The sequence below is a fragment of the Ptiloglossa arizonensis genome, chromosome 14, assembly GCF_051014685.1.
Source record: "Ptiloglossa arizonensis isolate GNS036 chromosome 14, iyPtiAriz1_principal, whole genome shotgun sequence".
Taxonomy (NCBI): domain Eukaryota; kingdom Metazoa; phylum Arthropoda; class Insecta; order Hymenoptera; family Colletidae; genus Ptiloglossa; species Ptiloglossa arizonensis.
This window is the reverse complement of record NC_135061.1, coordinates 6,361,320-6,385,098: the sequence shown is the minus strand read 5'-3', so window position 1 is coordinate 6,385,098 and position 23,779 is coordinate 6,361,320. Positions and strand designations below refer to the sequence as shown.

The following is a 23,779-nucleotide window of genomic DNA, read 5'->3' as shown; positions in this document are numbered from 1 at the left end:
TTTATTCATATCATTCACATTTACTTAAATAAGCCTATCAAAAAGTAAAATAGATTCTTTCAAAAAAATGATTACTTTTTTTCTTTTTGTAATATTTTGCACTTGTAAGAGTTTGAGCTAAAAATCAAATTTTCTTTAAACCAGAAATTTTTAATAAAATAATTGGATGTATTGACAAATTACTTTTTCATACATCATTAGCAAATTTGAATGTATAGTGTGCTTTAAAATTAATGCATCTATAAAAGTTTATGTAATATTTTATATCTTTGACAAGCAAAGATGTATGAAACTTATGAATTCTTGTAATATTATTAGTACTTTTACTTACTGGATGTAGCTATACATAAATATTTAAAAATGTCCATATTAAGTTCATAGAAAAGGAAATTCATCATTCTTTTTACATGTTGATATCTTTCATAAAATATTTTAGAAGAAAATTTATATTAGTAGACATGTTACTATATAGATTACTTTGTTATATTTTCTTATTAAGTGAACACAATGATGTAATGATAATATTAAAAATATACAGAAATATTACTTGAATCTTGTATGGTATCTTTTATCTTGAAGGAATTTAGTGGCAAGTATTTTTAAAATGCTGTTTACTTTCCTATCACAAAATGATTATCATAAAATTAAAACTGGAAAAATTCATACAACTACAGAATGTATCTCTGTATTATAAATGGTGGTAAAACTGTTTTGATTTGACAAATATGCACACAGAATATCAGAGTAATTTATGAAACTGGGTATGATACAAAATAAGCAATTGCATTTTTTATAACACATTTTTCATTATCTTTTAAGTCTATGGTAATAATTAATAACAAGAAAAAAAACCGTCATCAATGTGTCTACAGTAATTATTAAAAGGTACAATTAGCAAATTACTATATTGTGTATCCACTTTGTGTAATAATAGGTAATAATATAATTATAATATTTTTTTTATAATCATAGCGCGATTTTCTTTTCACGTGCTCAATCGTTTTCTACAAATATAGTATTGTATCTAATTCTTTATATTTATATATTTATATATTTATATATCCAGTTGGATTATTATCAATTATTTACTTTTACTGCTATTTATATCAATTAACCGAATACTAAAAATACAAATGTTTACATACAGCAGGTTTTAAAGTCAACAAACTTCATTTGGAGTTGGTGATCTTAAAACGTACATTCATGTACATGATAAAATATTTGTGGCATTGCAAACAAAATTAAGGAGCTTGTAATGCGTTCATTATATATATGTATAAATGGGCACTAAAGTGAACATTTTACTTGGTATAATTATTATAGTCTGCACGAAAATGGTGGTATGTTAAATGTGTTTACAAACCACACTATAAACACCAATTGTTTATTGAGCGTCACGAATACACCATTTTTATAAATTGTGTTGAATATCAACAATTGTCACATATTACAATCAACGCATGATCTTTGGTGTATAAGTATTATTTTTATTACAATAGATACATACTATATGCAATTATATGGCAGACAAACTTTAGAAGCTCCTTAATTATGTGAACATGCAAAAAATTTACTTATCTTTAAAATATTTATATTTACACACAAAACTTGGTTTGTTTATAATCTATACAATCATATAAATGTAATATTCAATGATAAAATTGTAACATAATAATCCCTAGCTTACTTATCTAGTATCGAAGAGAATATTTTACATCGAAATTACAATTCTTTTCTTTCCCGCTCATGCTTAACTTCTGTTATTAAATTACTATACTTTACATTATACATCATTCCATTACAATATAGGGCTGAATCAAATTAAACGCGATTTGGATATTCATTTCTTTATATGTTTTATATACAGCATAAATTCCCACCATGTAAAATAAGCATGCTACTATTTACAATATATAATTCAAGGTTCGTTGAAATAGATTCTGTTAAACAAGTAATGTTCTAACTAAATAATTTTATGTAATATTAAAAATAGACAAAAAATTTAACGAAATTATAATCCAGAGTAGTAGTTTCAATTTCATGCAATGGATAAATTTGTTAAAATTTTTTCTATTTAAAATATTATTAAATTCAGTACTCAACATTCATATGACAGAAATATTCCTTTGAAACATGATGTGCTGCCCGATAGCCACCAAAGCTTTAATAAATTATATAAAGAAAATGTTTATTTAACATATTTTATAAATTTTAATGATTTTGAAGTAAGAAACCAATAAATATTTTTAGAAAAATGAAAGCATATTGATTTTTAAAAGATTTAAACAATTCTGAAATAAATTCAGATTTATTTATTTTTCACGCATTGATGTAAGTTTAACAATACTTACAAATTGGTCATGACAATTTCGCCAAAATTTTATGTCATATAAAAGAACTAAAGATAAAACAATTGTAATAATATTTTTACTTTTAAAATAATCTAATTTGCAAATACATATTTTATTTAACAAAAGTAATGAAAACATATACAGAATTACAAAAAGATGAATGTATGTACGATGTTGTATAAATGATTACCAGTAAGATTTTTTAAATGCAAGTTCTCAATATAAAGAAGTGCTATGATGGCTATCACAGGTTCACTTAGAACTTCCAACTCTCAACTGTATAATTTACATTTATACAATATAAAACTAGATTATCTGTTCACAAAAACAATAGTTCATATACATCACATACATACATACATATATAATATTATATGTACGTATGTATACACATCCTCGTATCTTTTAAGTGTTGCCAAAGGGGTGCTACTAGTGTTTTCAGTGCACAATCACGAAGAATAATTAATAGTATGACGACGTTGCACAATTTGAATTATCACTAATTTAATAAAAATTTAAACAGTTCTTATATGTACAACGAGGGGTGCTTTATGTATCTTTACAAGAAATTATTTACAAAATATATTCATTCATATATTACCTATCAAATTAACATTGTATTAATCGTTTTCTATAATAATTATTCCTATTATTTTTATATATTTATGCACGATTTATCCCAACGTTCTGTTTATGTTTCATAAATAAAATAAATCATTTTTAATAACCTTATACCCTTTGCCCTCTGCAATATTGTAACTCAAGACGAACTTCCTACTGAAAGACCATGTTCACTGAGACAGGATAAATAAGGATCTTGTAGTACTACAAACATCATTTTTTGTCAAACTCAATAAAACCATGAATTACGGGATATCATAAGCAAAATTTTCGGAATAGATGCGATTTTCATTGTGTAAATATATAGAAAAGTACGATTGTCCTACAAATATTTTTGAGAAGTCTTTTTTATGAATATATATAGATTCGAAGAAATATTTCGATTTGCATCCTTAAAGAGAATGTATAGTCGAGTAATGATGAATAGTGCATGTAATTATGATAGAGTCTTTCCATTTGTATATAACTATTTATATGTAAAAATATTTATGTAATAATTGGATTAAAATGAATTTCAAATGTAAACTAAATATTTTCAAACAAAGTCTATCAGTGAAGTTGTCAGAGTAGCGACTTAAGCCCCACCAGTTAATGAAATTTGTCCTTGAGAAACGTATATTATTTACGGCAGTACAGTCAGATTTTATGTTTAATGCATTATAAATTTCGACTTTCTTTTACCATTATTAACCTGTACCAGAAATTACTAATAACGATACCGAATAAATAATAAATTCCCTCTAAATATAAATTGATTTTTTATTCACATGAATCTTTTTTGATCTTGATTAAATAATTAATGTATTAATGCTTACTGCAATTAGAGCCTAATAGAGTAATATTACATAGTCAATCTAAAAATTTTAAGTTGTACTGGCAATATAACGGAATATTTGATAAATTTAGCATTAAATGACGTTCATTTAGATTTTGTTCAAAAATTAAATACAGGGTCACAAAAGCTTGGCAAAAGAAAGTTGCACATCGACTCGGCAGTTTTAGATCAGTTCAGTTACTTAGTTTAAAGTTTGATGCATTGAGCAGATTATTCTGAGTAACTAAACTTTGCTGTTTAGGAGTATAGTGTAATTGAGAACGCTAGATGGCCAAGAAAATAGTAAAGTTATTTTTATTTTTTGCTTCTACGACAAGCGATTTAAACATTTAAAAACATAACAATCATGGTATACTAAATGTTTAAAAATTTGTTTCCAATTTTCGCATTAATATTATGGAAAATAACGTTTACACACTTAATTCAATGAAACTCAACGTATGTTCTATTGTAACAAAAAATTTGAATACCATCCAGCACTCCAAACACGATACTCCTGCTACATGTACAGCAGCATTGTGCGCTATTGACGCTTAGTTTCACCAGGTGGGGTCCAGCCACACGGCGATCACATAACCATTTATAACAGATACACAATCAGTCGGACAGGCCTTGACAAGCGACGATAGCTAATCACTGTCAAGGTCACTTCCCGAAGGTCATTTGTTTTCTCGGGATATTCGCCTCCGTTTTGCCTGCTCTGCTGCCTCAGCTGTTACTAAAACAATGTTCCCGCTGTACGAGGTGTTTTCAATTAAAATGGTATGTGAAGTACATAATGTATAAATTATACTATCATAAGTATTTATGCAAGAATTAATCGTCTTTCAAACTTTATATACATTTAAATATAAATTTCAGCTTGTTTGTACTAACAAACATTTTTTTATGAGCGTGACTATTTATTTTATCAATAATAACTTGCACTTTTAATGTGTTTAAACAGTTTACATACCAGCACCACTTCGAGTTTTCCGTCTAGTAATATCTTCTGTAGATCTAGTTGCACCCCTTGTATTGCTCGCTGGTGTTGCTAGTGGCGATGCCGTATTCTGTCGCACAGATCTTCTTGTTGTTACCTCTCCTAAGGATTCGTTACTGGATGCGGAAGTACCTCGTAGCCTTTCCTTTCCAGCAGTAACTACCGCGGTTGTACTTGGTTGCTTGGTTGTTAATAAACGGCTCTCTCTTTGCACTCTATTACTGGCATTGAAATTTGATATATTACTGGAATTAATTTGACTGCCAGAAACAGTTGTGCTTGTATTTGTTCTAGAATAACAAAAATTTATTTACGTAGCGGGGCTCTCAAATCTCTGACATATTCAGATATGCACTGCTGCTAAAAGAATGCACCGATGTTGCTTACTTTTGATCTTTAGACTTTGGAGATGCAGCGGATGTTTCGTCTGATAATCGCATTCTTGCTTTTCCTACAGATTCAATCAATGGTTCATCATCAGATGAATCTACTTCTACCACAATGGGACCTAAAAATACAAAAACGCTTGTATCAGAATGTTTAGGTCCAATTTTAACACAATATTGACAAGTAATGTAAAAGCAATTTGTCATAAATTAAGAGACATTACTGAGATTGAGAGATAGCTGTTTAAAACTTGATTAAGTGTTCAAGTCAATTTATGATAAAAAAAAATATTTATGATATTTTTATAGTCATAATAATCTCAGTTTCATTTATATGTATCAATGACAATTACTTTCAATGTGGACAAAAATTTTCATTGATCAATTGTAACTGGCACTTTGATTACCCTGTTTTTGGCAGTCCTTGTTATTTTATAAGAAAATATAAAAAAACGCATATCTAATATCTAAAACATTGTCATATATTCAAGGCATCCCATATAACTTTATTACCTGCAAAAATTTCTATATTTTTAGAATTACAAAAATGTGTTTTCTGTAGAAGTTACATGGTTTTATAAAGTTTTTTGGTTAATGAAAGCATTTAAGAAATATTAAGAGCATCTTTGTTCTTGTAAATGGGGTATTATGTTCTCTTTATTAATATATAATATGACTGTTACAAATTTAATATCTACAAACAATTTCAAGGTCACTTAACATTGAAATTATTCATTTAATTAACTAAACTTCTGCACTCTCATTTTCAATTATGACAATTTCTGAAAATTTGTTTCTCCTGCATACCATAAATAGGATTCACATAAGACTAGTATTGTTTGTTTAATGATTTGACTTTTGAAAATGTAAAATGAAGACCTTGAAATACTTTATATAGTACATAATTTTGTAAAAGCTCCTATCAAGTATTTGTACATTTAAAGGGGAAAAAAAACGAAACAATGAAAATATGTTCTAAGTATATTACACACTTGATGCCTCAATCTAAATTGAAGATCCTTTTTTTATATAATAATCCCACACCTTTCATAGAAAACTTTTTTTGTAATTCTAAGAATAGTATAAATTTTTTAAGTGATAAAATTACTTAACCGTTTTAGTGCCAGAGATGGTCGAGAAAGTTTATGCAAAGAGTGTTAAGCTAGTATATAGTTAGGTTGTTCCTTAATTCGTCATCTAAATTAGATGAGCATTTTTTATGCTTCTAAACATTGTACACTTATTTACACACTATGCAACATGTAGCATAAAAATTGCTTGTCTAATCCAGACCTAATCCAGACATCGCAAGAGTGTGATCATGCTTATTGCCACTCTCAATTTAGGAACCATAGGAACGCAATCGCGATTGACGCTTAAATGGTTAAGAGACCCCTTATGTAATACACTAAATCATATTACTAAATCACTGAATTATAAAATAGAATAAACACCTTTCTTAGCTTTGGCCAATATGTTGAATCCTTTTTTTGACTGTTCTTCTTTGACAGGTACTTGTTTCTTTAAAGAACCAGTTTCATCTACACCCATACAAGCTTTAATAAGTTCTGCGGCATTCTCAGAACATTTCCGTTTTCCTGGTCTTGGTTGAGGATCATCAGCAGTACTAGACGCTACAGAACTTTCGCTTTCTTGGCGTTTTCTTTTTCCTACTTTTATTGTCGTATTAGGAGATAATTTTGATACTCCTAACTTAGGACTTGCTTTAGCATATGGTGATATGCTGCGTCTTTCTTCTAATTTATTAGGACCATGAGGACTACTTTTTGGAGTCTTTACAATATCAGGACTGTTTAATTTCTGGGATCTAGTTCTTAAAGATCTTTTTTCATTGGTGTCATTTGGAATTTCTATAAGAAGTTGTTCCAGCAATGATTTTGGTGGTCGCTTGACATAGTCATCTGAATTGTTAGAGTTCAACCTTTCCACAAATTGTGCCTCATCATTATCTTCTATACATATGACATCTTGCCGTCCCTCTAATTCTTGTTTTCTTCTACGCTTTCGTTTAACATGTTCCACATCACTAGAATCCACTTCTGGATTTTGTGCTGCTGGACTTGGAGTCTCATCCCGTTGTAAAACTACTGAATTAGAGTACGTATACAATGGTGGAGTAATTCTAATCGGCTGAGGATCTTCACCCAGAGGTGATTGAATACCTATACTTATATCACTTGCATCGTTTACAATTTTCTTAACCAAATCATCTGTAACTTTTTGAAGATTCATAGAAGGCTCTCTAACTGATATTTGTTGATGACTTTGTACATTAGATTTTTGGTTTTGATCGGAACATTGTTCTAACTTAATGGTTGTTGTGCTTAAAGAAATGCTAGAGCTTTTTGAAGTATCTGACCGATCATTTTGCCTTGTATCATCAACTTTTGTATTAACTTTAGATTCTACTTTGATTTCAGAACCGAAATTCTGACTATTGGAACATGAATTGTCTGTCACTGTGCTAGCCTCACTTGTAACTGTATTATCAAGTTTTTCTGTCTTTACATTACTAAAAGCAACATGATTTTGTATTACAGGCACACCATTATTATTTTGTCCATGAGGTTCATCACTTAATCTAATTGCACTGTTACCATCTATGACTGTTTTTACATTGTCTTCAGCTGCACTCTCAGGGGCTCGCGACACTTCATGTTTAATATTTGTCTTACCCTGATCATGCTGGTTAATAGAACCTTCTAATTTAACGCTACAACTGTCTTTCTCAGAAAAGTCATTTGTTTGCTGCTGCGCGCATTGCAATAAGTTATCACTATCCACATTATTGGGTACAGAAGTTGTCACAATAGTCACTGATCCTGTCACCAGAGGAGTGGATACACTTTTATCATTATCAGTCACTTCTAAACTAGCAACCAAGTCACTATGACCACCAGTTCTCGATGTTGATGAAGTTGATTTTTCACTAGGTATGTCTTTCGTATCATGTTCACTGGAGTTTGATATATTGCGATTTATATGATTTTCAAGATAACTTGCTACAGATACAGGACTTAACCTTTGCGGACCACTGGACTTCAGAAGTTCCGAATGGGAATTTGAACACATATCACTACTACTAGTTGAGGAAGGCACGTTCTTATTGGTGGTTGATAGAGGAGATTCCCCTTGGACAGCAGCCTTTGTGCTGCTTTGCGTTACTGATTCGGTCGCTGGCCTATGCAGAGGTGATTCTCCTTGATTTGGTGATTTCTCTGAAAGAGCATCCATTGACTCAATGCCTGAATCTTCACCACCTCCTCCACTGCTGACTCTTTCTGTGCTTGGATCCACTCCAATTGCAATCGGAATAGTAGTCTCAAGCAATTTTTGCTTAACTTTTGCTTCTGTCACATTGATTTCTCCGATTGGTAAAGTTGGTTTATTGGAAGGTAGATCAATGTTTTGGGATCTGGGAACTTGGTCCACTGAGTTTCCTATTACTGAAGTTTGTGTAGTTTTCAATAAACTAATTCTTTGTGTATTATCCACCTTGTTTTCTACTACAGATCTATCAACTTGTTTCATATGATTTTGAATCACTCTTTTGTGTCCAAAATGTTCTATTTTACTATGCCTGTTAATTGCAGCATTTGTATCAGTTTTTGAAACCATATGGTTTTTTAATTTTTGACTGATACTTTGACTTTTTGTTGCCATGCTAGAATTTGTCTTACAATTATCTGTATCCATCTTATTTTTTCCAGAAATAATTCTGTTTACAGATGACTGTACAGTTTTTACTACAGTTTCTACATGTGCAGATACCTTGTTTTCAAGATTGGTAGATGAATTGGAATCATTCTGTGTAGGCATACTCGAAGGTATTAATCCAGGGTTTTCATTCTCAAATGGTAGTTTGTTGGCAGATTTTGTGTTTGTATTTGAAACAACATTAGTAGAACATTCAGGGATGGTCTTCTGACTATTGAAATGTGTAGCCTCTGCATCTTGAGATTCTGTAACATATTTAGAAAAATGAATTAACAAATTGTATTAATCAAATCATTAAGAAAGGAAATTTAATATTATATATGTATTTATCTATATTTAAAACATTGCATCAAATTTTAGAGTATAAAACAATTTTATGAAATTGTGAATATATTACATTCAATTAAAATAAAAAATATATAAATTACAAATGTAAAGATGATATTTACCTCCTAAATGCAGATCTTTTTCATCCATTAAACTTAATCTTCTTCTCTTCTCTTGGCTAATTAAATCCTTTTTTACACCATTTACTTCTGTTAATCTAGAAGCAATGGCATTCAACGTATTATTCTTTTCGATTGCTGATCTATTAATGTCACTATCACTCGTTCTCCTAATTTCCCCCACTTTTTTGACCGTGTTAAAATCATTTCCAGCCAAAAGAACATCAGTTTTTCTCAATGACTGGCTTGAATCGCCTTTATAATTAAATTTTCTCCACTTTGCTTGGTTATCCAATATTCTACCACCGGATAACAGATTTTGTTCACGATGTAAACCATCTCCTGACTCTGATTTCTTTTTAGAGTCTCTTCTTTTGGTTTTGCCTGCAAAATTATGAATAAATATAAAACATACAAAATAATAATATTGTTTAAATGTATGAACATATATACACTACTTTATAATAAATGTATTATTTTATAAGTATTATAAAATATGGCATTATATATATCTTACCTCCTCCTATTTTATGTTCTTGTATATGATTTTGGACATCTAGTTTAACTTGATTTTTTGTTAAGGATTGTTGTGTATTTAAAGGTTGATTCAAGACAGTAGACTTATGTTTTGAAGGAGATGGTATTCTACTGTTCAATGGTATATCATCGACGTCGCTGCTTTTACTTGAACTCGGTTTTGTAATGCCAGTTTGAACGCGTACATCAACTGGTAATTCTTGTTTTAAGGCATTAGGTTTTGATACAACAGTTTGAAGTAAATTGTTGACTTTACTAATAGCATTAGTGCTATTGATCATTGTAGAATTGGATAAAGGTAATTTTGATGTAGATGAAGTACCTATAATCATGCTTAATGATGACTTTTTTTGCAATAACTTGTTCCCATCTATACACTCCTTCATTTTCTTTAGCTTACCCCGCCTTTTTATACTAGTTGGATCAGATTCACCATCTTTTAATGATTTCTTTTCTTTTTTTCTGATTTGTACTACCGAAGCATTACGCCCTCTTAAGGAAATGTGTAATGGAGGCACTCTTGGTTCATCACCAGTTCCAGAGTTAGGAATACCAGTGGTAAACATTTTATTTACTGATTTATCGGCTTTTCTAATTGGTGGTGTGTTTACGAAAGAAACATCAACTTTATAAGCTGGTGTAACAGGCTCAGATTTTTCCAACTTTAATCTTAGTTTGATTTTTTCTCCAGGCATTGGACTCTGCATAGTATCTCTACTGGATTTTATTCTGCTATGTTTTAAACTACCCTCACTGGCAGTAGATTTTACTGTTGTTTCTGAATCTGATTGATCTGTATTTGTTGTTGTATCATTTCTTCTTGAGAAATTACTGTCTGCGTCGTCATCAGAAAATATGGAATTTGATCGATCATTTGATGGAGATGGAAAGGAAAAGAAATCATCTTGGTTATCTACTGCACTTTCTGGCTCCGAATCTGAACTCTCGCTAGGCATTGGTTCCAGATGCCCTGTTAAAGGGTTAATGAGAAACTGTCGTATTTTACCAGTCGACGTATATTCTGGTTCAGGTGTCTCTTCTTCAGGTTTAGGAGATTCAGATGGTTCAACCTTGGTAATAGGCGAAGCAACATTATTAGTAGAAACGTGATTAGGGTGAGATCCACATTGAGAAAAGGCACCTGAAACCTGATTTGTAGTTGGCAGACGTGTAGTATTAACCTGAGCACCTTGTGGAATAGGAGTATTTTGTGCGTTCCACGTGGTCCCATTAGCATTACTGGATGCAGCCTGATAATTTCTACTGAGAATATTTTGACTTTGTCCATACCGGAAATCAGTTGTAGTACTGGTATTAACGTTCATATTCTTAAGTTGATTATGATGTAATTGTTGTTGCACGTTTAGCGCTTGATTCTGCTGTCCTAAATGGGACTGTGGTGGAACCGGTTGTCGTGAATAAGGAGGAGGAGTTTGTTGCCGTTGATTATTTAAGTAACTCAGCCGTTGTTGTGGAACATTTATGTTTACCGTAGAGTGCTGCATTAATTGTTGTTGTTGTTGTGGTTGTAGAAGTGGCTGATTGGAAACTGATGTAGATTGTAATGATGTGTTTACAGATTGTTGCTGTACCAAAGTTTGCTGCTGCGTTGAAGTCTGTTGTGTAAGCAATTGTGAAGTATTTATGTTCTGTTGCTGCTGAGTTAGAACTTGATGCTGTTGCTGTTGTTGCAGTAATAATTGTCGTTGCTGCAAAGGTGTTCGAATTTGTTGCCCATTAACTGAGTGCCTGATGGGAAGTTGACCTGTCAATTGCACCTGTGAAGGTCTGTAAGCCAATTCTTGTCTAATGGGAAACTTTTGTTGTATTTGTACTTGAGCATGCAGTGAAGATGCAGATTGTTGCATTTGTCCACTAGTAGAGGTTTGATGCACTATTTGTTGTGTTATAGTTTGCCCAGTTCCACCAATCACATTGACTGGAAGTTGTTGAGGAATAGTTGAAGGTTGATTAACATTAACAGTTGCAAATGCAGATGTAGAAGATTGAGATAGGTCAGGAATGACTGTCGTTCCTCCAATGAGGTCTTCTGTTCTAAGTGAATCTAAATTTGGTGGTGATTCACTAGGCGAGGTTAAATCTTTCCTTCTAACTGTTGGCTTTTTAGTAGGTCGCATACGATTAGTAATTCCAGAACTATCGATAACAGCTGGTGGCAACATTTTTTGGCCAGATATCACATTATTTGGATGTGTACCAGCATCATTTTGCAAAAGATTTACGAGAAGTGGGCTAGACAAAGCAACTTGATTTCCATTACCATTTGAATTCCCTGTCAGATTGTTATTGTTTGGTGACAGACTAGATGTGGCGGTAATTGAAGACTTGTACTGATTCGTCAACTGACCAACTGATACAACTGACTGAGTAGTAGTATGACCAGTCGTTAATGTTGTTACTGTCGCCAAATTCTCTTGAGCAGGATAAGGCGGAGGTGGCTGTACATGATGTTTAAATTGCATAGCATTTTTAATTGTAGTTGCTTGTGATTCGCGACTATGTATCGCTTGGGCAGCATGTGTCATACTCGCAAATGGGAATGGACCATTATAATTATTCCTGGGCGAAGCGCTGGAATTAGTTACTGGTTGATTTCCAGAGGCACCAACATTGCTATTGCCTGATGTTGACTGTACAGATTTTGCAAGAAACGATGGGATGGGATCACAGTCTGTAGGTGCAACTACATTTGGAGAACGAAACTGTGGAGCTTTTTCTGATGATGTACCTGCAATAACAATAATTACTCAGAAAATTTTACATATTATTTAATGAAAACAATTTTAATTTTATAAAATATGTAATAACATACCCGCTGCTATTATTTGAGCTACATTACGCAATGCTGAAGAAATGCTAGATGTATTACTTGGACCAGGTAAAGCTGTCTGAGGATCACTATCAACATTAGTTGTATTGCTAGTGGGTTCATTTTGAGATTTGGCACCACTGTCTTGTGAGGGTCCTGAATGTAACACAATTTCTTGTGCTTCTCCACTAAAGCGATTGGCTATCCTCAATGATATCACCTAATATACCAAATCCGTGTATTAAACATTTAATAGGACTCTTTTTACTTTTATTTAGATTTAATGTATGGATAAGATAAAAAGAAATTAACTTAATTAAATATGTATTGGATAAGAAGTATTAAAATTTAAAATATATGATTGATTTATATTAATGAGTATGTATTACCTGATCTCCTTCAACCTGCACCGAAAGAATTCCAAGCTGAGTAAGTGTCGGAGAACCCTGAGCTGCTAATTCTCTAAGACGTAATGCAGCTTCTCTGGGTATTGAAAATGTGACTCTGACAGAATTCCATGGCTCCACTTTATTTACTCTTAAACCATCCCCCTTGTCTATAAATTAAAAAATAATATACCCATATCATTTTTATATGCTGTGTTCAATAGTAATGATATTTTTAAATAAAAAATTTAAAATAACTTTCATATGCAAAAATTACCTTTGCAAAGCAAAGATTTAAGACGATCAACAATAATTTTAAACTTGTGTGGAAACTCAGGATCTTCTAGGTCACCCACACACGTTACCACCGTCTCAATCAGATCACCATCACTATCAGCCGCCATGACTAAAATATACAATAAGTTGATACTATATTGACTTCAATAAGTTCCTTATTGTAATTTTATAAAATTTTATAACCAATTTACTGTAATAACTAATTAAAAGTCAATTTAAAATATTCAGCTCTATTTTACAAAACAAATATTAATATGTATTATATTAAATCTCAATCTAAAGTAGGTATCATATTACATAAAGTAAATGATTGCTAAATATTGTTTTAATACAATGTTATTAAATATTAAATTCACTATATTGGATTAAATGATAAACAAATTTGTATACTTACCAACTACAAATCACATAACTACCCAGAGAGCTTACAAACGCCTCAGGGTATCACTATGGTATATGGTGATAAGATGTTTGTCCGTCGGTTCTAAACCGACAGCTCCAAACCACTCCAGCACTAATAAATATGCTTAATGTTTCTATGGGGAAAATAATAAATTTTTATTAAATAATGTTATATTAAGAGGCAGAAAATTTATTTCATATTTAAATATGTTTAGCACTGTTAAGAAATTAAACATCTGATTTAAGGTAAAATTAATACCAGTTTACTTTGACATAACAGAATAAAGATAATAATTTATACACATCATGATATAAAAAAAAATCTATAAAATTCATTTAATTTACAAACTGTAAAATATTTATTAAAAGTTCCATAAGCTTTTGAAATATAATCACACATTATATGTGTTACCTATAGTATGTTTCATAAGAATATTTATCAATGTAGAAATAGTATAGTCATTGTTTATTAGCTACACATTAAGTAATATGAAAATAACATGTTAATTAATAGTTATTAATTGTAAAAATATAATAGAAAACAGCATATGAAAGTATAACATCTTACAAATATAAAAATAAAAATGAATAATATGTAATTATATTCTAAACTTATTTTGATATGATGTGAATTAGTAATTAATTAATAATTAATGCATCTGAAAACTTAATATAATTACTGGCATACATAGATTCACATTAAAATCTAAATATATATTAACAGCAAAATAATATTAAAGAACTTAGAAATAAAACTATAATTAAACTTGTTAAGTAGACATTAAGTAAAACTAAAATATTATCATGCATAATATACATGACAAAATTAAATAGAAAAAAAATTGTCTAAAGTTTCCATAAATATAATTTATAAATTAGTACTATAAAAGTTTTAATACGATTTTATTTTGTTATGTCAGTAATTTATAAATTATAGTTTTAAAAAAGGTTACATATTTGCATGGAAACGTGTGTAGAGATATTGTACAAATATAAACTGTATAAATATTTTTACAAAAAAATATGTTAGAAATAATAAATTAAATCATTAGTGGTCAAAAGGATGAAAATAATCATGTAAATTTAAATGTAATATCAAAAACATCAAATGTGAACATAAAATTGACAAGTGTTATCGAAACAAAACACACACGAAAACATAGTGCATAAACAAAAAGTGAGGCCAACGAGCATTACTATTTAGGTTATAATTTGATCGTGATTTTCATCAAATTAAAGAGATTAATGAAAAAAATATACAATTAACATCAATTACTTGGTCAATATTTACAGAATCGGCGGACATATATAAAGAAAACGATTTTGGATTAAGTCTTACCACTCACGAACTGCAATTAAAATCTTTTGGGCCATAAGACGGGGGCACAACTTCTATATGGAAGAAAATAGGTTATAGAATACTTTCTTTAACCAGACGTGAAATGTTGATTGTTGCGTTAATCAGAATTTAGTATTTTAATAAAGAAATAACTCATTTTAACAATTTCCTTAATGATTTTCGGCAAAATAGGCATCCAGAACACTGGATATCGGGGGGCCACCATTTTGTCCGTCGGGGGAGGTGTACGTGAAGTGGTCTCAAGCATGCTCAAGATAGACCGTCAAAAGTCTGAACATTTTTATTTCGCAGCTCTTCTACATGTTTTCCAATTGCATGTGCTTACCAAAACAAAGTTAAAATTCGATAACGAACGGCACAGTGGCCAACGAGCCTCACTTCAGTCTTTGCACTGAACGATTCGATACCGTATGAACACAAGAAAATTTTAACGTTACCCCATTTCTTTCCAACTTCGTGCGGGATTTCTCGCGTCCAAAATGCACGCAGCCACACCACAGGAACACTAATTTTAATCTAAAATATGCCGCGCAAGTCTTACTTCACTTTCTGCACACAGCGCGCGGTAGGGATCACGAAAAAACTCGACATAATCGGTAATATAAAGGGACAAGTCATAAAACGCCATGAACAATAACAAGGAGCCGCCATTTGCAATGCGAACAACTGACATGCGCAAATCAATCGCGCGGGGCACGCTGGGTATTTGAGAGGCGCCATCTTGCCAATCATTTTAACATTGAAATTTCCTAACCTCTCGCTGCTTAAATTCATTGAGTTTAATATCTATTAGAGCATTTACAATAATGTACTTGATCACAGTTTTCTATATTTTTCATGGTACAAATACATGATATGAGCAATTTATTACAACTTTCAGTATACTACAAAATATATTACTTTCATAAACGAATAATACAATATTTTCAGTTTCAAAATAAATTAAAAAACTAATGATTATACATATATTTATTATATGAAATAATACAAAATGTAAAATAATTTAAGAATTTAATTTGTTTCTGTAATCATATGCCTTTAGTATATTTAGTCAAACATTGAAATAATAATAAATGAAGTTTAAATTGTAACATAATTAATGTATTCTTCACTTTTTATTTTTTAAATATGTTACTACTGTAATCAAGTATAATGCATATCAAAAGTAATTTAAATAATAATTAAAAATGTATTGACATAATTTAAATAAAATGAAGATTTGTTACTTAACAAGTTTCAGGGTAATATAAAATATATTAATCTTCCAAATGTACATCTAATGATTTTCTTTTTCATTTATTTATTAAATATGTACATGACTTGATAGATGGAATATTTATTAGCACTAATCTTTCAGTTAAAGTATCTGTGATACTGATTATTTACAAGAATCCATAAATCCAGAAGCTTGTATTTTTTTGAATGTGGCCTCTGCATCATAAGTTCTAAAATAAAACAAAATACTTGTGTTACAAATTGAAAGACAAAGAAAATATAAACATAATCACTATGGGATTTCAATTACTTGTAAAATTCTTCGAGTCTGTTCTCAAACCTATCACACATTAGTATCTTACAGACCAAACCCACTGCCAAGGTACCTGCCATAACCATTGGCAAAGTTCTTTTAGCACGTGCCATATGAAGATTACGAAGTTGAGGTTTTGCTAGACGTACCTCTGACATCTAAAATAAATGTAATTATACATGAAACTATACAATTATACGTGTACAAATTAATTTGAAACTATACAATTATACGTGTACTAAACATAAATATAAATTGATCTATTTCATTTCAATGACACTTAATAACTTTTACACATTGATTTTTCAATAAACACTTATATCCATATCTTTGTTCTCAATTAAAATTGCTGTTATATGATATATGTAAGAACTTATATTAACATTCAATTTTTGATAAAATCTAATTAATTACTTTAATGATGCAACATATTAAAAAGATCAATAAAATTTACACACAAAATTTTAATACGTCAAATATAGAGAATAAATATATATTGAAACAATTTGAAGGAACTATCTAATCCGTATTAGTTTTAAATAAGCAATAGTGTATTATGACAGGTTAAACAGTTTGTAAATGTAAAATGGGGATTACATAATACTTCATTTTTTTTTTAATGAAAATGATAATTGATTTAACAATAAAAAGAGTCAGGAATTGTAAAGGAGTATAAATTTTTGCAAATAAAATAGCAAAGTACTTTAATGAACTTTAAATTATATACTTCGTTGCGAACCGATGTCAATAGCGTATCGCCTGGAAACCAGAAACTGCTGGAAGTTGTTCACAAGCTTACAAAGTGAGAGATACTAAGTTGGTGTATTCAGAAACGAATCCTTTATAGATCTATAGATGTGTTCTTAAAGTACCAAATTTTTTCTAGTAGTTAGAGTAGTTTATTTGTTTTCATTATATAAGAATATTTTTAATCGAATGTGTAAGAATCTATTATAATTAGTTTAAAATTAACTTGAAAACACTGTAATTATAAAAAAAAACGGTATTTGACAAGACTATTTTCAATAAATGGAAAATTTGTTCAAGTTTTTTTAAATTTTGTACATTAATTTTTGATGTACAAATTTAATTATGATAAAGTTGCAAAAATAAATTTTAAGAGAAATTGTCGAAGTATGAAAAATAGTAAATGATATTGTATAGTGTACACATTAAATTTTAAATAAACTTGTAAGAATATGTTATATATTTTTATGAAAAGAACTATATAATTTAAACTGGTTTGAAGTAGGTTGATTTGGTAATTGATTGAGTTAATTAAAAAGAAATAATCTACTTTATCGACATTTCTCCCTTTATTTACCATTTTTGAGTGAGTCTATCTTATGCTATTATTGTCAATGGTGGATGGGCAAAAAAAAAACGAAAACGTCAATTCACAGTGTATGGTGTAGATCAGTGTAGAAGCTTTGTGGTAATTAATCGCGTAATGCGATGACAGTTTATTTATAGTTCTTCGTTAGTTTCACTACAAAGCGCTCAAAAATTTAGCAGCAATGACATCTATTTGTTCGAATGTCAGAACTTGTTAAAAATGCAGTGACACTGACGACTGGTGGAGTGCTGAATTGTTGCGTAGGTGGCACTTAGCTGTCTCCTTGCACTTACATTAACAAAAAATAAAAGTATTAATGGCGGACTGCGCGTTTCGATAGTGAGTTTAAATAACATCGCAATTATTCTTTTATTTAATTAATTTTGTCTTGTTTATCTTTTATTATACTGCATCTAACTTTATGATATTGTTTGTAAATACAATATATACATTAATTCTGTGATATGTACTAATGATTTGTATACAATATAATTTGTAATCTGTGGTTACAATTATATTGTCATTATTATTGCAATATTTCTTTAAGCTTAGATTAATATTATTACTTTCAAACTATAAATAAACAGTTATTTCTTGTTTTAGATTTTATTAAATACATTCATAATTTGTATTTTTACAAAGTTTATTAGCTGTAGATTTTTCCACACGTGTACATTATCTTAATTATAATTTATATTATTTTAATATATTTAAGGTATTTCAATGTTTATTTATTATATTTAATAGATTGTATTTACGACTGTGTAAAAATAGTCAGGTTGACATATAGCAATCATGGAACAAATGATTGTTTTAAGTACACAAAATCCATTGTCTTTACTGGTAAAATTTGGATTAATGGCTTGGAATAATACTTGTGGCAATGAAAATTGTTCTGGACATGGAGAATGCCATAATGGTACATGTTTATGCGAGGTAATATTTGTAAAAGTTACAATAAAATTTTAATTCTGATTCTCATACTTTTAAAAATAGTTTTTATCTCATATTTTTGTAGATACAATTTGATGGATTGGAATGTCATGTTCCAAATTTAAGTTATTACATTGCATTTGCAACAATATTTTTTATGTTGGCATTTGTATGTCTTATACAACTTATCATGTGTATTGTTGCTGAATGGCAAAAAATGAAAGCACCATCTTTTCTCAGAGCCTGTAGAGTCACTACACAGAAAGTTTTATATTTCATTGTGTTTTTGGCATCATTAATTCGAGGAGCATATTTTACATCTCCGGTAAGTAAAAAGTTATTGTCAAAAATACAAGCTGTAATTGCTTATTGTTTATATAACATGGTGATAATATATGTACATATAAAAAATTACTTTATTCACAACATTGATTATAATTGTACTACAAGTTGAAATTCTCAACGATTGAAGAACAATTATTACTTTTTGATATGTTTAAACTATAATAGTATTAAAATATTTAAGTTATAATAATTTTGCTTTTTAATAGACTGCATTTAAAGAAGGATGGTCGAGAAGTTTATTATCTGCATATTATCCACTTGTTCTAAGTGGATCCTCATTGATTGTTTGTTTCTGGGCAGAAGTATTTCATTTGCGAGATATGTCATGGGATAAGCCACAGTTTCTGTCAAAATCATTCATGGGTTTTGTTGTATTCAACGTGTTAACATATTCTCTGCTCTTGGCAGAATTCATTACGGCACAAATATATTCACAGGAGGATCAGGTAAATTAAACAAAAGGCTAATAAGTTATGCATTTAATTTCAATTATTTTTTTTTTTGAATAAAATTTTACCTCAAGTAAAAATAAATAATACGTTGCAGTGGGACTAATAATTTTATGTGTATCAAAATTTATTCTTTTTCAGAGCTTTTACACTCATATCTTTAATGGATGTTATGCAGTGCTTCTGTTTATTGTCGTGGTCTTTTTCTTGATTTATGGTGTAGAAGTCTTTTTTAAGGTATATTGGTATATAAACAAATTTACAAGTGTCTTATTGTTACACATGATGTACAAACTTTTTCATATATTATATTAAAATCATTTTTTTTAGGTTCGAGGTGGATTTTTGTATGATTATCAAGGTTCTACAGTTGTGAACAAACGTATGGTCTCTGATTTAAAAGTTAATGCTGAAGAACAAGTTACTACAAAATTGTTTGATCCTGTTCCAAGTACATCACAATCATTACAAGTCCAACAACAGATAAATATATCTCAATTGCACCAGTCTCGTGTTGGATTACTATCACAGGCTTTTATGCTTTTCATTATTGTTGGATTTTTGTGCAGCGAAACACTTAGTGAATTTTGGAAAACTAAGTATATCTGATGATAATATATAAATTGATTATGTATCATATACTTAATTTTCATTCTTCTATTTTTATTCCAGAGTTCCTTTGCATAGCAGAAATTGGCACGATGTTGTTTTTCGTGTTATTGAAGTTGGAGTGGTATTATGGTTTCCATGTGTGTTATGGAATTGTTTTAGGTGTGTTTTTTGTATATTATTAAAATTTACAATATAATTTCTTTAATTTCAGTTACAGTTATTTTAAGTAATGAAGAAATATAATTTTTTTCATTTTAGTCCAGAACAACTATGGATTTTAAATCCAAAGCGCATTTTGAAAAGACTGGACCAGTCAAAATATGTGAAAGAAATTGAATTACAAGACAAAAGTGGAGAACAAGATGCTGCACTCTTCTTAGATGGAACATCTATTAGTAGTAAAGTTTGTTGGATTTGTTATGATAATGATAGGCAAGATGCTGGTCCATTAATACAGCCATGTCAATGTAGAGGTGATGTAAGTGCAGCTCATCATAATTGCTTGCGTCGATGGTTAGTTGAGGTAAGATATTAATACTTTACATATGTTCTTTTTTAATTTCTTTACTTTGTTATTGTATGTGTTTTATATATTTTAGAGTTCTGTAAATACTGACAGTCTCACATGTAAAGTGTGTGGTGCACAGTATAACGTTGAACATGCACATAGATTAGATTGGCAAAATAGTATAACTTCGCGTCATTGTTTGCAAACTATTGCTATTGTCACTACAATGTGTGGGTCTTCAGCTGCTGCCTGGACTCTCATTCAATTAGTAGAGGGTCCTATTATTAGAATGTTTGCAGCTGGTACTGCATTATTGGTGATGTACGTTTGCATAAGGTAAGTTGGGATTGTCTTTTTTTTTTATTTTAATATGTAGTTTCTATATTCTAGGTTGTATTAATTAAAAAACTTATTTTTAGGTTTTTAAGTTTAAACACGGTAGTTGCATATCAGCGTGCCAAAATTTCATCTTTAAATATTATTAGTTCGGACAATAATGGAACTGCACATGTTTCAACTATTAGTCACACAGTTTGTGTGGATTTGGCAAAGTCTGAAACAGCCACGATATAATTAGTACTTGCCCGTTTTGTTTTTACTAATGAGAATAATCTAGGGAAAAAAGTAGAATAAAGTTCTTAATACTTGAAGTAAATGTAAGTAATGTGTGAAATTGCGTATATTATACACAGAACATTTTTCTACGATTCTTTAGATAACTTTTAAAGTAAATGATATTGATAGTTATTTTACGAATTGTAAAAAATGTCTCGTGCTATTTACTGCTATTCTGAAAAAAAAAGCGGTTGCCAAATTTTCAAGTTTTCGTACGTTTTTCGACTAGTCTGTCAACAAGTTACCGTAAATTTAATAAATTTTAATTATTTTGATGTTCTTAGTAGCAAATCTTATATTTATATCATTAAAGACGGCACTAGAAATATATTTGCCAGTATAAAAACTTAGGCTACTAAGATTTGACGAATTTAAAATTTTGTTTTATCAATATCTATTATGTGATAATTGAAAATGTAATTTCAGGGTCATACGAATTTATTGGACACTTAATATTAATGTTACTTTTTAAATTATACAAAATTATTAGAAATATATAAAAGTAATTTTTCAAAAATAAAGTTTATTCTGTATACATCACATAAGTAAGAACATTTGTTTCTGCAGTGGCAAAATTGCAACATTAGAATAAATATTTATAAAATAAACTAGAAATATTTGGAAACAATGAAGATGCAAAAATGAGAATAAATATAATGTTAAAGAAGGGATTGTTATCAGTATAAAAATAACAAGTGCTTAGTTTTCTAACGTTTCTAAAACTATCATTTTTATAGATATAAAAATAAAATTCTTTCCTTTCATTATAATATGTAAATGTAGCAATTATAATGTTAAACATATATAAGTTTATACATATAATAACAGCATTATACAAAACACATGTATAAAAGAATATTTATGATCATTTCGAATTTTAAATTTAAACTTTAATGAAAAGTTATTTCGAATAAGATAAAATGAACTTATCTTCGTTGCAACCACGTACGGTTATGTAAAATTTATACCGCATTTATAGTTTCACGAGAGCAGAAATATAAATAGTGATACGTGTTTTATAAACGATTCATTGACACTTAACGCTGTTTGATAGATAGTAAAACTTAAGTTGTTTCTGCGTTACATGAATTTTATATTTGAAAATACTCGTATTTCATATGATATCTAGTTTTGTAGAGTGTGCATATAGTACTATAAGTATAAAGCGATATGTATTTTTTTTTTAAAAGACACTGTATTATGTAATATTGTTTAACTAACAAATATTGTCTCTGGCTTTTTTTGTAGAAGTACAAAAGCATCTAAGTTGTAATAACCCAGTATTACAACTATAAATTTTAAGTTGTCATTTATACAGTGGTTCCATTAACGACTACTAAATAATATATTTTGTAGATTACAATGTAAACAATTAGCCATTCTGTATTAGAAAACACTAACAAAGGTAAAATAATATCTGCTTAATATAATATAGTATAATAACATATTAAGATAAACCTATACGATGCAATAAGGTCATATAATTAATTTGTATACAAAATATATAATTATTCTTCTGTAAACTTACATACAAATTATAAAGTATTTAAACTGTAATAAACTTTTGCGATATTAGAAGTACGATTAAATTTGGTATAGATAATTCATGTTTTAAAATCTGAAATTTCTAACGAGACAAATTAATAGTACATATACTTTCATTATTCTGTAGAAGAAACTTAATAGGTTTGCTACTATGCATCATGCATATGTAACAAGTGATATTTTATTTCCGTATAAATAAATAAAGTAAAAACTATAGATCAGTGTAACATTACATGTAACTTATTAGAAATACTCAGTTAACCCATTTAATAAATTTGAAAAATAAAATTACTACAAATATAGTATGGTTTTCTAACTGAATGGTGGTAGCGAACGTGTTAAAAACATTACTAGCACTCGAACTAATAAAACTAGTTTCAATTTAGTCTCGTAGAAGTATGAAAAAATATAAATATATATTAACATCAGCCGTATGCATGTATGTACATTTAGGAAGAAAATAGTAATAAGCTGTGATAATACAAATTGTACGATATCCAAGTAGACTATTAAATAAAAGAAGTCCAACAAAAGCATATTATTGATTATTAATTTTATTGTTATGTTTACAAAGACAGTACTTAACAATATTACGAATATATCAAATTAAAATACTGATTATTAAAAGACAAAAGTAAATTTTTGATTGGTGAATGCGGAAGAGCAGATTATAATAAGGTGTCTGATTTGAGGAATGATTCTGAGGTACCTTTTATTATTATAGTATTTTTTAGATA

General features: G+C 29.4%; 3 protein-coding genes across 11 annotated transcripts; 1 reads left to right on the top strand and 2 right to left on the bottom strand.

Annotated features, from left to right (window-relative positions):
- Positions 1-979: 979 nt before the first annotated feature.
- On the bottom strand, positions 980-15,776 carry LOC143154180 (uncharacterized). Of its 5 annotated transcripts, none has more exons than XM_076326062.1 (11): positions 15,609-15,776; positions 13,804-13,945; positions 13,390-13,518; positions 13,116-13,282; positions 12,730-12,946; positions 9,877-12,645; positions 9,363-9,743; positions 6,630-9,158; positions 5,177-5,297; positions 4,763-5,079; positions 980-4,542 (listed from the first exon to the last, which is right to left on the bottom strand). In XM_076326062.1, exons 3-11 carry the CDS (start codon positions 13,514-13,516, stop codon positions 4,526-4,528), a joined length of 6,645 nt encoding a protein of 2,214 aa, XP_076182177.1. In that variant the 5' UTR covers positions 13,517-13,518; positions 13,804-13,945; positions 15,609-15,776; the 3' UTR covers positions 980-4,525. The 5 variants fall into 5 exon arrangements, 4 of the variants coding, with proteins under 4 accessions (XP_076182177.1, XP_076182173.1, XP_076182175.1 ...); XM_076326058.1 differs by having other exon boundaries at positions 980-4,525; XM_076326060.1 differs by having other exon boundaries at positions 980-4,519.
- A 666-nt stretch (positions 15,777-16,442) lies between these two features.
- On the bottom strand, positions 16,443-17,532 carry Cype (cytochrome c oxidase subunit cyclope). 3 transcript variants are annotated; one of them, XM_076326250.1, is made up of 3 exons: positions 17,427-17,532; positions 16,697-16,857; positions 16,443-16,616 (listed from the first exon to the last, which is right to left on the bottom strand). In XM_076326250.1, the coding sequence occupies exons 2-3, from the start codon at positions 16,855-16,857 to the stop codon at positions 16,550-16,552; spliced, it is 228 nt and encodes a 75-aa protein (XP_076182365.1). In that variant the 5' UTR covers positions 17,427-17,532; the 3' UTR covers positions 16,443-16,549. The 3 variants fall into 3 exon arrangements, with proteins under 3 accessions (XP_076182365.1, XP_076182366.1, XP_076182368.1); XM_076326251.1 differs by having other exon boundaries at positions 17,439-17,505; XM_076326253.1 differs by having other exon boundaries at positions 17,403-17,464.
- A 532-nt stretch (positions 17,533-18,064) lies between these two features.
- LOC143154184 (uncharacterized) lies at positions 18,065-23,580 on the top strand. Of its 3 annotated transcripts, none has more exons than XR_012994015.1 (11): positions 18,065-18,374; positions 18,783-18,971; positions 19,054-19,293; positions 19,520-19,759; positions 19,904-19,999; positions 20,093-20,361; positions 20,435-20,533; positions 20,633-20,897; positions 20,974-21,218; positions 21,302-21,538; positions 22,746-23,580. XR_012994015.1 is itself a non-coding variant. In XM_076326069.1 (10 exons), the coding sequence occupies exons 2-10, from the start codon at positions 18,831-18,833 to the stop codon at positions 21,453-21,455; spliced, it is 1,749 nt and encodes a 582-aa protein (XP_076182184.1). In that variant the 5' UTR covers positions 18,065-18,374; positions 18,783-18,830; the 3' UTR covers positions 21,456-21,892. The 3 variants fall into 3 exon arrangements, 1 of the variants encoding a protein (XP_076182184.1); XR_012994014.1 differs by lacking the exon at positions 22,746-23,580 and adding an exon at positions 21,924-22,076; XM_076326069.1 differs by lacking the exon at positions 22,746-23,580 and having other exon boundaries at positions 21,302-21,892.
- Positions 23,581-23,779: the final 199 nt, after the last annotated feature.

Bases quoted from the DNA above. Each gene is read 5' to 3' on its own strand.
- LOC143154180 (XM_076326058.1), bottom strand. From the start codon at position 13,516: ATGGCGGCTGATAGTGATGGTGATCTGATTGAGACGGTGGTAACGTGT. The intron at 12,947-13,115 runs GTAATACATACT...TTGGTATATTAG, and splicing joins TGCAGGTTGAAGGAGATCAG to GTGATATCATTGAGGATAGC. The intron at 5,298-6,629 runs GTGTTTATTCTA...TTGTATTTTTAG, and splicing joins ATTGGCCAAAGCTAAGAAAG to GTCCCATTGTGGTAGAAGTA.
- Cype (XM_076326250.1), bottom strand. From the start codon at position 16,857: ATGTCAGAGGTACGTCTAGCAAAACCTCAACTTCGTAATCTTCATATG. The intron at 16,617-16,696 runs GTAATTGAAATC...GTTTTATTTTAG, and splicing joins AGACTCGAAGAATTTTACAA to AACTTATGATGCAGAGGCCA.
- LOC143154184 (XM_076326069.1), top strand. From the start codon at position 18,831: ATGGAACAAATGATTGTTTTAAGTACACAAAATCCATTGTCTTTACTG. The intron at 19,760-19,903 runs GTAAATTAAACA...ATTCTTTTTCAG, and splicing joins TATATTCACAGGAGGATCAG to AGCTTTTACACTCATATCTT. The intron at 20,534-20,632 runs GTGTGTTTTTTG...TTTTCATTTTAG, and splicing joins GTGTTATGGAATTGTTTTAG to TCCAGAACAACTATGGATTT.